This window comes from Electrona antarctica (genome assembly GCF_951216825.1).
Source record: "Electrona antarctica genome assembly, chromosome: 23".
Lineage (NCBI taxonomy): Eukaryota > Metazoa > Chordata > Actinopteri > Myctophiformes > Myctophidae > Electrona > Electrona antarctica.
Genome location: NC_136804.1, coordinates 31369299 through 31382106, shown reverse-complemented (window position 1 = coordinate 31382106; position 12808 = coordinate 31369299). Strand labels below are relative to the sequence as shown.

The 12808-nt window shown below is 42.8% G+C and overlaps 1 protein-coding gene across 1 annotated transcript in view; it reads right to left on the bottom strand.

The window, feature by feature from the left end:
- LOC306916221 (uncharacterized protein) overlaps nucleotides 1-12808 on the bottom strand; it is a 121219-nt gene that overhangs the window by 105437 nt on the left and 2974 nt on the right. The window contains exon 3 of the mRNA XM_079494033.1: nucleotides 2654-2851. Coding sequence (XP_079350159.1) covers nucleotides 2654-2851 — 198 coding nt within the window. The remainder of the gene's footprint in view (nucleotides 1-2653; nucleotides 2852-12808) is intronic.

Below are 12808 nucleotides of genomic sequence, written 5' to 3'. Positions count from 1 at the left end.
CAAGCTCTTATTGTTTTCCATTAAATAGCCTTGTCTGCAAGTCGACGGCAGCAGCCAGGAACTTTTGAGGAAGAAACCAAAATTACTTTTAAGTGATTCCGCACAGACCCGTTCCCTCATTAACGGTGTTCCAGGCGCACGCACGAACACGCGCACGCATGCACACACGCACGCACACACGTGTGCACGCACACACGCACGCACGCACGCACACACGTGTGCACGCACACCCACGAGGCTCAACTTCTCCTTTGTGTGAGTAATCTATGGCCTTCTTGCTGCATGGGTAATTCATACCTGTCTGTCATTAAGCCATTGAGACCCGAGGCTGATTCTAATCCGTTTTCTGAAAATCTGACGCTGCAATATCAGTGGTGCTCCCAAAGATTATATGAATTTGGCTGCCGGACCCCCCCATCTGAATATTTGTTGTTTCAGGGGACCCCCCAGAAAGAAATATTTGTTAAAAAAAAACGTTTACTGTGAAAGAACATTATTCAAAGATGTGCGCCACATTGTCACGATCTTTCAAAAATAGCAGATCTACAAGCTCATAGCGCGGCACTCGTTGCCACGCTATGAGCTTTGTATATCTGCTATTTTTCCAACAGCTAAAGTGTAAAAGAATGGTTATAGGTGACACAGACGCGGTCCCGGTTCCAACGGGTTAACCCTGATAGCGTCGGTCGCCCAGGGCTCCGAGCCTCTTCCCACGGGCGGAGGATGATTTATCTCATTTTAATTTTATTTCATTAGGGATCCCCGTTAGCGGGAAAGCCAGAGGTTATCGCTAATCTTTTCACGAGGCTTCGTTGCAAACACAATTAAACACCGGCGGCTCAACGACAGAGCGCTGGCACTTCACCGAGGCAGAGCACCCAGAGAACCCATGAGAACCCAGAGCACCCAGAGAACCCATGAGAACCCAGAGAACCCATGAGAACCCAGAGCACCCAGAGAACCCATGAGAACCCAGAGCACCCAGAGAACCCATGAGAACCCAGAGAACCCATGAGAACCCAGAGCACCCAGAGAACCCATGAGAACCCAGAGCACCCAGAGAACCCATGAGAACCCAGAGCACCCAGAGAACCCATGAGAACCCAGAGCACCCAGAGAACCCATGAGAACCCAGAGCACCCAGAGAACCCATGAGAACCCAGAGCACCCAGAGAACCCATGAGAACCCAGAGCACCCAGAGAACCCATGAGAACCCATGAGAACCCATGAGAACCCAGAGCACCCAGAGAACCCATGAGAACCCAGAGCACCCAGAGAACCCATGAGAACCCAGAGCACCCAGAGAACCCATGAGAACCCATGAGAACCCAGAGCACCCAGAGAACCCATGAGAACCCAGAGCACCCAGAGAACCCATGAGAACCCAGAGCACCCAGAGAACCCATGAGAACCAGTGTTGTTTTCGTCGACTAAAACTATGACAAAAAATGTTCGTCGACTACCTTTTTTCACTGACGAAAACTACATGGAAACTAAAATCAAAATGTGGCGCCAAAAACAACACTGGAGAGAACCTAAGGCACGGTGTTGCCACTAGATGGGAAGTGTTGAATTATCGTATATCGGAGGCTTAAAATGATCCTATTTGAAAGAAAACTAACTATTGTACACAGCAAAAAAAAAAAGGAGAAAAAAAAAGAGCAATATTTTTCTTTGAAAAGATTCTTGACATCATACAACTTTCAGGTGTAAAAGGTTCAAATGTTGCATTTCCGACGGATTGCAATACAAATGTAATGACAATAAACCATAGAGTAATAAAAGGATAGAGACTGAACCAGAGCTACCAAAATTGGTGCCCAAAATGTCAATGTTAAAGCCCAGCTGCACAGGGTTTCCTAGTCATAACTCCACAGGTCCGCCTGCAGTCCCTCCTCTTACCACTAGGGCCGAGTGCTTCTACGTTGGAGAGCCTCACTGGGGCCTTGCAATAAACAGACATGGTTCTGGGAAGCAGAATTACTTCCTGGTTAAATATAAGGGTTACAAATCTGTATATCTAGTTTAGGGGTGCAACAGTAGGTCGAATTTGAAAGGCCTGCATCTCCCGTTCGTCATATCAGTTAGTCACCCCACGTCACCATAATATGGCCATCTCCATATATGAAGATCACGACACTGACCTCATCTAACCATGCATGGAAGACTGGATCATCACCTATATCTGCATATATGGAGCCAGCCAGCAACTCTACATCTGACCTCAAACCCTTAGATCTCCATATATGGAGCTGACCTGTTCTGACATTCCATACTGTATGTTGATCTGACCTCATCAAACCCTGTACAATCAAGACATGCTCCTTATATGGCCAGTACATAATTCATTGATCTGACCCCCCATGCCAAAGTGCCAGCGCTCGCCCTGCAGTCTGCTGTCACCCAGGCTGATGCGTGAAGGGCCTTATAGTGGTCAGTACCACTGACCACTACAAGGCCCTGTAGGCTGCTCAACAGTGCCACTTTAGGTCACCCAGTGGTACTGTTCATACCCCAAACAGACATACGTAGACACAGAGACACAGGGACACACGCGGTCAGTCATTGGAGCGGTGTGGGCACCGCTCAAAAAGGAAAAGCCTGGTGAGACAGAGGAGAGGAGAGGAGTGACAAGTGCTTTAATAAACCTACCTCCAGGGGGGGGTCACGGTGGCACAGTCGGTAGTGCTGTCGCCTCACAGCTAGAAGGTCCTGGGTTCGATTCCTGCTGGCGACGCTGGTGGCGTGCTCTCTACCCCGTGTCATCAGTGCCCATACCCCCGGCCCCGATCCAGGTCTCAATGGCACCTGACCACAGTCGCCTGTCACTCTGTGTGTGGAAGCGGGCAGCTGAAAGGAGACAAGCAGCAACAACAACAACAACACAACAGTCATAATAACGTTGACATTTTCCGATAGGCATCAGATATCATATCTAATTCCCCCCCCCCCCCCACCCACCCGCACCTCTTGATTCCCTTTTAATTGCCTTTCCTGACGGGAAACTAGCTGTCTCTCCTCGTTTAGGAGTATATACGGAGAATTGGATGCGGACATGATGGGAATGTCGTGTGTGTGCGTGTGCGCGTGTGTGGTTAATTGTGTTTGTGCAGGTGAGGTGTGTGGGGGCCCGGGGGTGTATATGAGGGTGTGTGTGCGTAGTTGATGTGTGTGTGTGGGGGGGGGGGGGGGGGATGCATTATAAAACAATGGGGGCGGTAGTGGCTCAGGGGTAGAGTGGCCGGTATAATAGCCGAATGGTCCCGGTTCGATCCCGGGCTCCCCCAGAGTTGAGTGTCGAAGCATCCTTCATGAGCAAGACACTGAACCCCACATTGCTCCTGATGAGCAGGTTGGCGCCTTGCATGGTTTCCATCTGTGTTATGAATGGGTGAATGTACTGTAATGCACAATATATGTAAAGGTGTGTGAATGTGTGTGTGAATGTAATGCACAATCTATGTAAAGGTGTGTGAATGTGTGTGAATGGGTGAATGTAATGCACAATCTATGTAAAGGTGTGTGAATGTTAACCTGACTCCGCCAGATGGGGCAGCAGAGAGTACACTGTGTTCCCCCCTCCTGCTCCCATCTGGGAACTCTCAGGTAGACTAGATGCTCCGGCCACCAAACGGACTGGCCAATCAGCGGCAGCTAGAGGCGGGATCAAGGCATACACAGTGCTGCCTTGATCCCGCTTCTTTAACCCTTAGAAGGTGAAAGACGCCAATTGGCGTCTTCATCAGAATTCCGTAAATGATCAATGACGCCAATTGGCGTCTTCAGAGTTTTTGATTAATCTAAACATATTAATATGCTCCGAAGCGCTGTTTAAATTCCTGAGCTTATATTCCAACTACATTACCCAGAAAACCCGTGTCACGTGACACACGTGTACGTGTTGCCATTGGAAGCTGGTCCCACCCCCTGTAAACAGTGGGGGCAGAGGGAGTCTCCATAGTTTATTGTTTTGCCGTCTCGCCCGAGCGATTTTCTAGCAGAAAAAGTTGAAAGCAGTACTATTTATTTGAGCGAGTTTTGTGGTAGTAGTATTGATCCATACGCGTCCCAGTCGCCTTCTCCAGGCGGAGTAGCCCTGGTCCAGTGCTTACAGCGAGACTCGCTGCTCCCTCCCTCCTTTTTTCATTGTCTCCCCATCGTCGTCCGATGAGCTATACCGGGAAACCATTGAAGAAGACGATCAACCCGGAATGTTTTGAGGTAATCTTATTGTAGAAAATGCCCTTCTATAGTGATCAGAAATCATAAGATGATCGCTACAAATAGATGCTTGGATAATTACTACTACTAGTCAGATCATGACGCCAGAATGACTCACCACGATGGCCCCCAGCCATTAGCCAGCACCAAAGGTGCTGGCTAATGGGGGGGTTGGTGCATTGGTGCTGGCTAATGGCTGGAGGGGGGGTTGGTGTCGATCGGTTGGTTGGTGCAGTACAAATGTATCGTAGCAGGCATGCACGCATGGCAGTACAAGTATTTTATATTGTAGCGTGCCTTATAGGCGATCTGATCTTTAGAGTAATGTTCGCTCCTTTTATTTACTGTCTACAAAGACGGAGAACAAACATGCATCGTTTACTGAAGCAACGCGTGGTTATGATGACCTTGCTACAAGGATCGGAGGGGGGACGGGGAGTGAAGCTAACAGTAGCGTATTATATAAGATCTGTATGACGTTTCATTGACGTCTGAGCTTGCATGATAATCGCATTCATTGTATATTGTATACAATCATGATTGTACATTGTTTAGTGTGTCTCCGTGTGATGATGATGATGACGATGATGTCAGATAGCCTACGTCCCCCGTCCCCCCCCCCCCAACTGGCTATTGGCCGGGCTGACTACAGCTAAATGTTTATTTTTATATATTTAGAACTGGCATCAGATGAGGAGGAGGAGGAGGAGGATGATGATGATGATGATGATGATGATGATGATGATGATGAAGACGAAGAGTCAAGACTGCGATGGAGTTCTCCGACACTGAACCGGATGCATTCATTCATTTCAGTTGTTTTTTTTAAATTTAGCCTACACACACACACCGTCAAGAACAACTGGAATGCAGTGGTTTGGGGACACTGGGGAGTTTGGGGACAACTGTTTTGTATGTAGGCCTATTTATTTTCTGTAATATTTATTATAATTGTATTATGTTAGTAGTCATAAAAAATAAAAGACGCTTTTACAATGAGTTAGACCTGTCATGGCTATTTTGTTCACTATTCTGAGGTTTATGGTTTGACTAAGCGAGTTTCAACTGTGATTTACTCTGTAACGGTAGATGGTAAGAACCCAATTTTTTGTTATAATACAGTATACATTCAAGTCTATATTTTGATACATATCATGGGCACAAAGTCATATCAAAACAATGTCCTTGGATGCGTTTTTTATCAAAACTGTTTCTTCACAACAGGTTTTTGAGATACATGCATGAATAGACAAGGTACTGGTAAGACTATGTAAACATGGTATATATCAAAATGTGCGTTAGAATGTCTAATTTTACCCCAAAAAAGAATTGAGTTTATATGATGTTCCATTTCAGAGCTAGGGGGACTTTTAGCTGGATAGGTCAGATTGATCATGACTGACCATGCTATTTATAGATGGCAAAATATCTACAGTGGTACATGTGAGAAACTTTTTATTTTATTTTAATTGAACTAGACAACTCACCCTTTAAAATGAGATATTGCATGGCTATGTACGCCCAGCAGAAAAAAAGTTATTTAGAAAATAAAACTTCAACCGGGCATAACTTTTTTTGTTGTCCTAGAAACACTACCCAGTGTAAATGCAGGCTCTTTTAAATGGCTTCCAACACAAAAACTAAACATTTTATCAACTCAGTTCATTTTTTTCCTGGAAGCAGACAAGCCAAGCTTTCTCTGAAGGTCTTTCGTTGTCACACATTCACAACAGAGAATTTTCAATAAATCATTCAAAAACGCCATTCTGCCATAGAGAAGTCTAAAAACTATATAGAAATCCTTGAAACTCTCAAAGAGTTAAAAACGGCCATTTATTTCAGGCATTCTTCTCATCCCTCCGTATCATGCCGTGAGAACTGTATGTTCACACAAATAATAAACACATGAACAACAAATTGCACAGTACATTACTGACATCACTACATACTGTAGAATTGCACAAAGCGCAGGTTCAATGTCCATCAAACACAACAAGACTAATCTAAAATATAGAATACCTCGTTGGCCGCTTGTTGTGGAAAGAGGTATTTGATTCTTGCGTCGCTTAAAAGTCTTTAGAATGTCCTTTGAGTTGACAGTCTGCTTTGGCTTCAGATGTCTTTCTTACTTTAACAGTTCGATATCACACTAAACCATCATTCAGACCAGAGTCTGAATGAGACAGAATGTTTGTACCACCTGTGTGCAATGCCATTCAATCATGCAACAATCAATCAGTCAATCATGGTCCAGTGCAGCGTACTGACAGACAGGGAACTTTGTTCTGCCTCAGAAAGTTAACACATCGTGTTTTTACATTTTTAACCTCACATGAAAATAATTATGAACCACATATTTATTTTATGCAATGCACAATCTATGTAAAGCGCTTTGGATTAAAAGCGCTATATAAATGCACTATTTACCATTACATTTTATGAACAGCTTACTGGTAAATACCAGCTCAGTGGCCTTGTGGTTAGAGTGTCCGCCCTGAGACTGGGAGGTCGGGGTTCAATCCCCGGCCGGGTCATACCAAAGACTGTAAAAATGGGACCCAGTGCCTCCCTGCTTGACACTCAGCATCAAGGGTTGGATTGGGGGTAAGTCCCTGCGACATACTAGCGTCATGTCCAGGGGGTGTACTTGTACATCAAGCTGCCTCACGCTACAGAAACAGGAGATAGGCTCCTGCCCTATGGGCCTCATGGCTCGGCAAGGCTACTTACTTACTGGTAAATAAATACAATAATTGTTTGTAACCACCTGTCCAGGATTGAAACCACTAGAGCCCAACCGGTATATACAATATTGGCCAGTGACGAAAAATGTTTGTCGAATACCTTTTTTACCAGGGTATGATGACTAAAACTAAGACTAAATACATTGACAATTTCGTCAACAAATACAAACTAGACTAAAATGTTAGGAAGGGACTAATGGACAAGAGATCAAGTATACTGTAAGTCATTTTACACTTGGTTGCATGCTGAAAATAGCAGATCTACAAGCTCACAACGCATCGCATCACGACGCGTTGTGAGCTTGTAGATCGGCTATTTTCAGCAAGTGTAAAATCAGCCATTACGACGGCATCAAGGCCCGCCAAAATACATTTTAGTCGACAAAATCAACTGTAGATTTAGTCGACAAAAATCTTATATTTAGTCGCCTAAGGTGAATTAAGGTGCGTTCAGACTTTAATTTAAATATTCGCATCGGTTCGTCCCGTTTGTGCTGCGCCAGGTGCCCAGGTCGCGCTGCGCCCGTTCGCGGCGCTCGTACAACTTCTCGTCTTTGCATTGACTTTGTATGTAAGCGCGCCGCTCTAACCATCCAAGTATGAACGCACCTTAACACTAAAACATGATTCCAGGTGACTAAATGTGACTAAAACTAAATTAAAACTATATTTTGCTGTCAAAATCAACAGTGCAACGCAGAATGGCTCACCTTCAGATCAGGGGTATAGGCAGCCTTATAGGCACGGGCGCCAAAATCAGGGGACAGGGGAGGATGGTCACCCTGGCACACTGGCATAAGTGTGAGAGAGGGACGTTTTTTCATTTAAAATTAAATATTCCCAAAACGTTTAGTCAGTTAAATTAACACATTCCCTCCCGTTACTATAGGCAGGATCGCGAGGCTATAGTGCCAGTGTAATGCGCGAAAAACGCAGAAGAAGAGACCACTTCCGCTCGACCCGGAAGTGATAGCCCTCCATGTTTGAGCCACATCCTCATTCTAGGCAAGGATTATTAATTGAGGACAGGAAGCGAAGTCCGTACGGTGGACTCCATGTTGCTCCCTGGAAGAAAAGAAAAATGCACAATATGGGCTATATGCAGCCAACACTTCCGCGTTCAGCTTCCTTGGTCTCAATTGCTCATGTTTCTTTCCTTCCAGGGAGCAACATGGAGTCCACCGTACGGTCTTCGCTTCCTAACCTTATTTAATTAACCTTGATTCTAGGCTGTGTATCAATGCCCGATAGATTAATTTTCTTAGCGCGATCGAGGATTACGGTTTTAGAACGTCCCAAAGATCGCCGTTTGTCTCATTTTGAGGAGAAAAATAACTATTAAGCGTGCGCGGGGCCGCGTCAGCTCGGGATGTAGGTGTTTCCACCATGTGAGTAAAATAAATAAAAATAAAAATAAAAAAATATTGTTTTCAATGCTGGATTAATGCTTATTAATCAAATCTCATAGTCTCGTGAATGGCACAGTTGGATACAATAGCTATTCACGAGATTATCTCGTTCTGGCACAGATTGGGTTAAGTCCCCTCACATCTACAAATTAGATCCTGATCCTGCACATAATTACATTAATTTAATTTAAACTCCTATTCTGACTGGGGAGGGAGGGACTCTGGGAGATGGGAGTCTATTCTGACTGGGGAGGGAGGGACTCTGGGAGATGGGAGTCCAATAACGATCATTACATCCTGATGTGAAAGAAAATATTTCTAAAAGGTTGTTATGTATATCCCATGGCCAATAAAAATTAGTTGGACTTATTTAATTGCTTCCTTCAATGCATGATTGTCCAAGTCGCTCATAGAGCAGGGGATGTATGCAGGGGATGAGCGAGTGACGTCAGGACTCTGGTGCTCTACTGCACCTTATGCACAAGTTACTTTACTTACAAATCGCCCTTAAAAAAACACTGCTAAATTATAGATGCACTTTACACGTTTGTACTTTCCTTGTGTATGTACGGTATGATTTCAATGCTTTGTTGCCTAATGTAAGGAACTGTTTGCTTGTTTTGTTTTATGTTTTTATGTGGAGACTGCGGATGAAAATTAGCTGGTGTATTTACATTGCATTTATATAATGTCCATTCATATGAGTCTAAATAAACAAAGTAAAAGGAGAGATAACAGACACATGTTGATCAAAATAACAATTCTTCTACATTCTCATAATTGGATAGAAATGAACTGATGCAGATGTTTAACAATAATTTAACTCTTGAGAGCACATCTTAGCTTATCTTTTTTCCTACCATTGCTGTCATGGCCTAAAGCTACCTGATTATGGCAAAAGACATGATTATGGCAAAACTTAACTTAAATAATAATCACCATTATGGGTCCATAATACATTTATTCAGCACTTTTGAATGCATTAATTGCATAAACTATTCTGTGATATATTTTCGGCCTATTCGGGCCGAAACCAAATAGGCCGAAAAGGCATTTTTAACAATAATGTAACTTAGGCTGTTCATTGCAACCACATTAGGGATGTCAATTATCAATCAATTCATTAATTGATAACCTTATCGATCGATTAACCGATTAGTTGATAAGCTGCGTTTAAAGAAAAAATCTGAATCTATTTCCCCGCGCTCAGACAACATTGTATTCACAGAAAACCGCCAAATGATAGAACCAAAGAATTTTCAATTAATTGTTAAGTGTTAAGTTTAATTGAAGAATTTCTTAACGATCGATTAACAATCCATCTTTTAACATCCATAAACCACATTTAACTGTAGAACACTGTTCGAATACCAACAAACTCAGCCTTTTACCAACTCGCCCCTTATTCTAGGGATGCACCGAAACTTGGCCGAAACCGAATACCGAATATAGGAAACAGTTGGCCGAATACCGAATATCCGAATATGATTATTACCTTTTTCCTACCATTGCTGTCATGGCCGTACCATAAAGCTACCTGATTATATAACTTAAATAATAATCACTATTATGGGTCCATAATACAATTATTCAGCACTTTTGAATGCATAAATTGCATACACTATTCTGTGATATATTTTCGGCCTATTCGGGCCGAACCCGAATAGGCCGAAAATGCCTTTTTGCCATTTTCTGCAGAATATTTTCTGTGGCCGAATATTCGGTGCATCACTACCTTATTCCTAACCTTAACCTCAGTGAACTGTGCCAGAACCTCATGAGGTGACTACCTGTAGATTAATCCAGACTAAATATAAATATAAATATAGAAACATTTAGTAATTCTAGTTAAGACTAAAACCTAATTGCCCAGACTCTTCTTCAACAAAGATGGCGAATTAAGTAAACATTCTTTGGTATACTGTATACAATTGTATGGTACAGAACACTGAAGTCTTTAAACCAGAAACTTAACCTGTGCCAAAACCCCTCACACAAACAACTGACTGACTGACTGACTGACTGACGGACGGATGTGTACATGTGTGTGTGTGTGTGTGTGGACTGACGGATGGCACAGCCCCCTGGCAAGCAGCACACACACACACACTGTAACTTGGCACGAGCAGAGATCCTTTTTATTTATCCAGCAGCAGAGTGCACGGGGCTGGTTAATCAAAGCCCATCATTTCCATAATTCATGGATGGCCATCTGTTTGCCAGCCACCCCAATGCCCAGTGCAGAATAAACAAATTCAGGAGATGGGGCCAAGGGTCTATTTAATGACAGCTCTACAGCCACCACGGCGCATGCAAATACACATGAACACGCATGCATGCATGCATGCATGCATGCATGCATTTGTGAAGGCATGCAAACACAGTGAACACACAGAACCCTGCACCCCGTAAAGTACTGTACCCAACACCAGTGGTCCATTATTTATTCTGCATTTGAGCCACAGACCACCATTTGATGACCTAAAGGTCATCAAATGGTGGTCTGTGGCCTTGCAGACCCAAAACTAAAGAATATGTCCACAGTTCCATGCTGTATGTAGGCAAACGTTGATCAAAATAACAATTATTCTACATTCTCTAATTATATAGACTTCTTGTAAACTAACTTAAGTAATTAAGTAACAATAATTTAACTCTTGAGAGTGTAATATGAAACCAAATGGACCTGTATGAATGAATGAATTAAATATTTATTTTCGTGTCATGCCACTTTGGCCCATCCCATATGGGATTATATGACACATTTAACAAAGTACATTGAAAACAACTGACATTATAGTCCTTCCTGTTCATATTCCGAAATGCATTATTAAATACATGAATACATGTTTGTACAGAATTTGAATAAAAATGAAAACAAAATGAAAACAAATAAACAAGGCCATTTTACATGTAAATGGCCCTCCTCCTCATTGACCAGGCCTTTTCAATGAATGAGGCAAATGAAAAGGTGCACTTTTGAAATAGGCCTTTCAGTTTCTCGAAGTCCTCCAACCATATAAATTCATGATTTGGATCGATCTTATTAAAAGGTCACTCCCTAATAGAGTTGTAGAATGGTCAATAAAAAACAAAGTGCATTTCATTTTCAATTTCCTTTAGATCACACAGACTACATAATCTATCCTCCTCAACCGTGCCTACATAGTCTGCTCACTGTACCTTACCAGACTTTAGTTTAACGCCACTGTTCTGTGGGGATGCAGTTCACCGAAAGCCTTTAACCCATTTAGGCCCGACTAAAAAATTTCTTCTAAATCCTGACAGTTTTCTGAAATACCTCATGTTTCTGTATCAGTGGTGCTCAATATTTCATCGACCCCCCCATCTGAAAATATGTTATTCCAGGAACCCCTCAGAAGCAAAGATACGAGTTAAAAACGTTAAAAAGGTGCCGCATTTTCACGATTTTTCAAAAATAGCAGACCTACACGCTCGTAGGTGAGCGTGTAGGTCTGCTATTTTTCAATAGCTAAAGAATAACATAATGCTTTAAAAGACCAAAAGGGGTTCCCGCCCAAAATGGTTTAATATCTGGCTCCTCCAAGCTGCTTCTTTGCAGCAGTCTTCTTGCATATGTCAGAGTCACACTGCTACTACAGGGTCGCACAGATTTCTGTGTGATATAAACTCAACTGCTTTGATACTGTGAAACTCTCGCTGGCTCGCTGGATGTGAAAGGGGGAGCATCGTGGGATTCAAGCGAAAAGGTGTTTCAAGACCATATATAGCTTAGTGAGAAAGGGTATTTCATGAATAGATTATAAAAAGGAAAAGAATTTCTGTCGCTGCAGAGACCAAAGTCGTGTCTGTGGGTCTTTTAGAGCACTGGTTCCCAACCACTGAGTCGGTGGTGTTGATTTTCATCAATTAAAAACACAATTCCATGATTTTTTTCAAGGTAATTTCATGAAGAAATCAAAGAACAATTTAAGAAAATCCATAAATTAGAAATGTTTAAAGGGACACTTCCCCTTTATAATATATGTTAATGACATTTATAAGATTTAGAACACTTTCCTGGGGTCTTTCATGTGTGCAATATGTGGTTTTAGATATTTTAGGTTTTCCAAAACCTTCTTAAATAGAACATATGGAGCTTGCCTGTCTGACAAAACACAGCTTAGCTTACAGGGCATTTAAACAGCACCAAGATGGTCCACTCCAAACCTTTTAAAATGGAACATTTTGAGCTTGACTGTCTGACAAAACCCATCTTTCAAAAACCCCATAGCGGCGCTCTAGCATAGGCTGATATTTTTCAATTGTCGACCGCGTGACTGTGTGTGTGAGGCAGGTCAGGGATGCAATCAGCGGCCTCACTGACCCTGCTGTGGAACTCTGTTAAAGTGTGAAACCTTCACCACAGCGGATGAGACATAAGGTCAATCTATTTTCAAAACAAGAAGTTT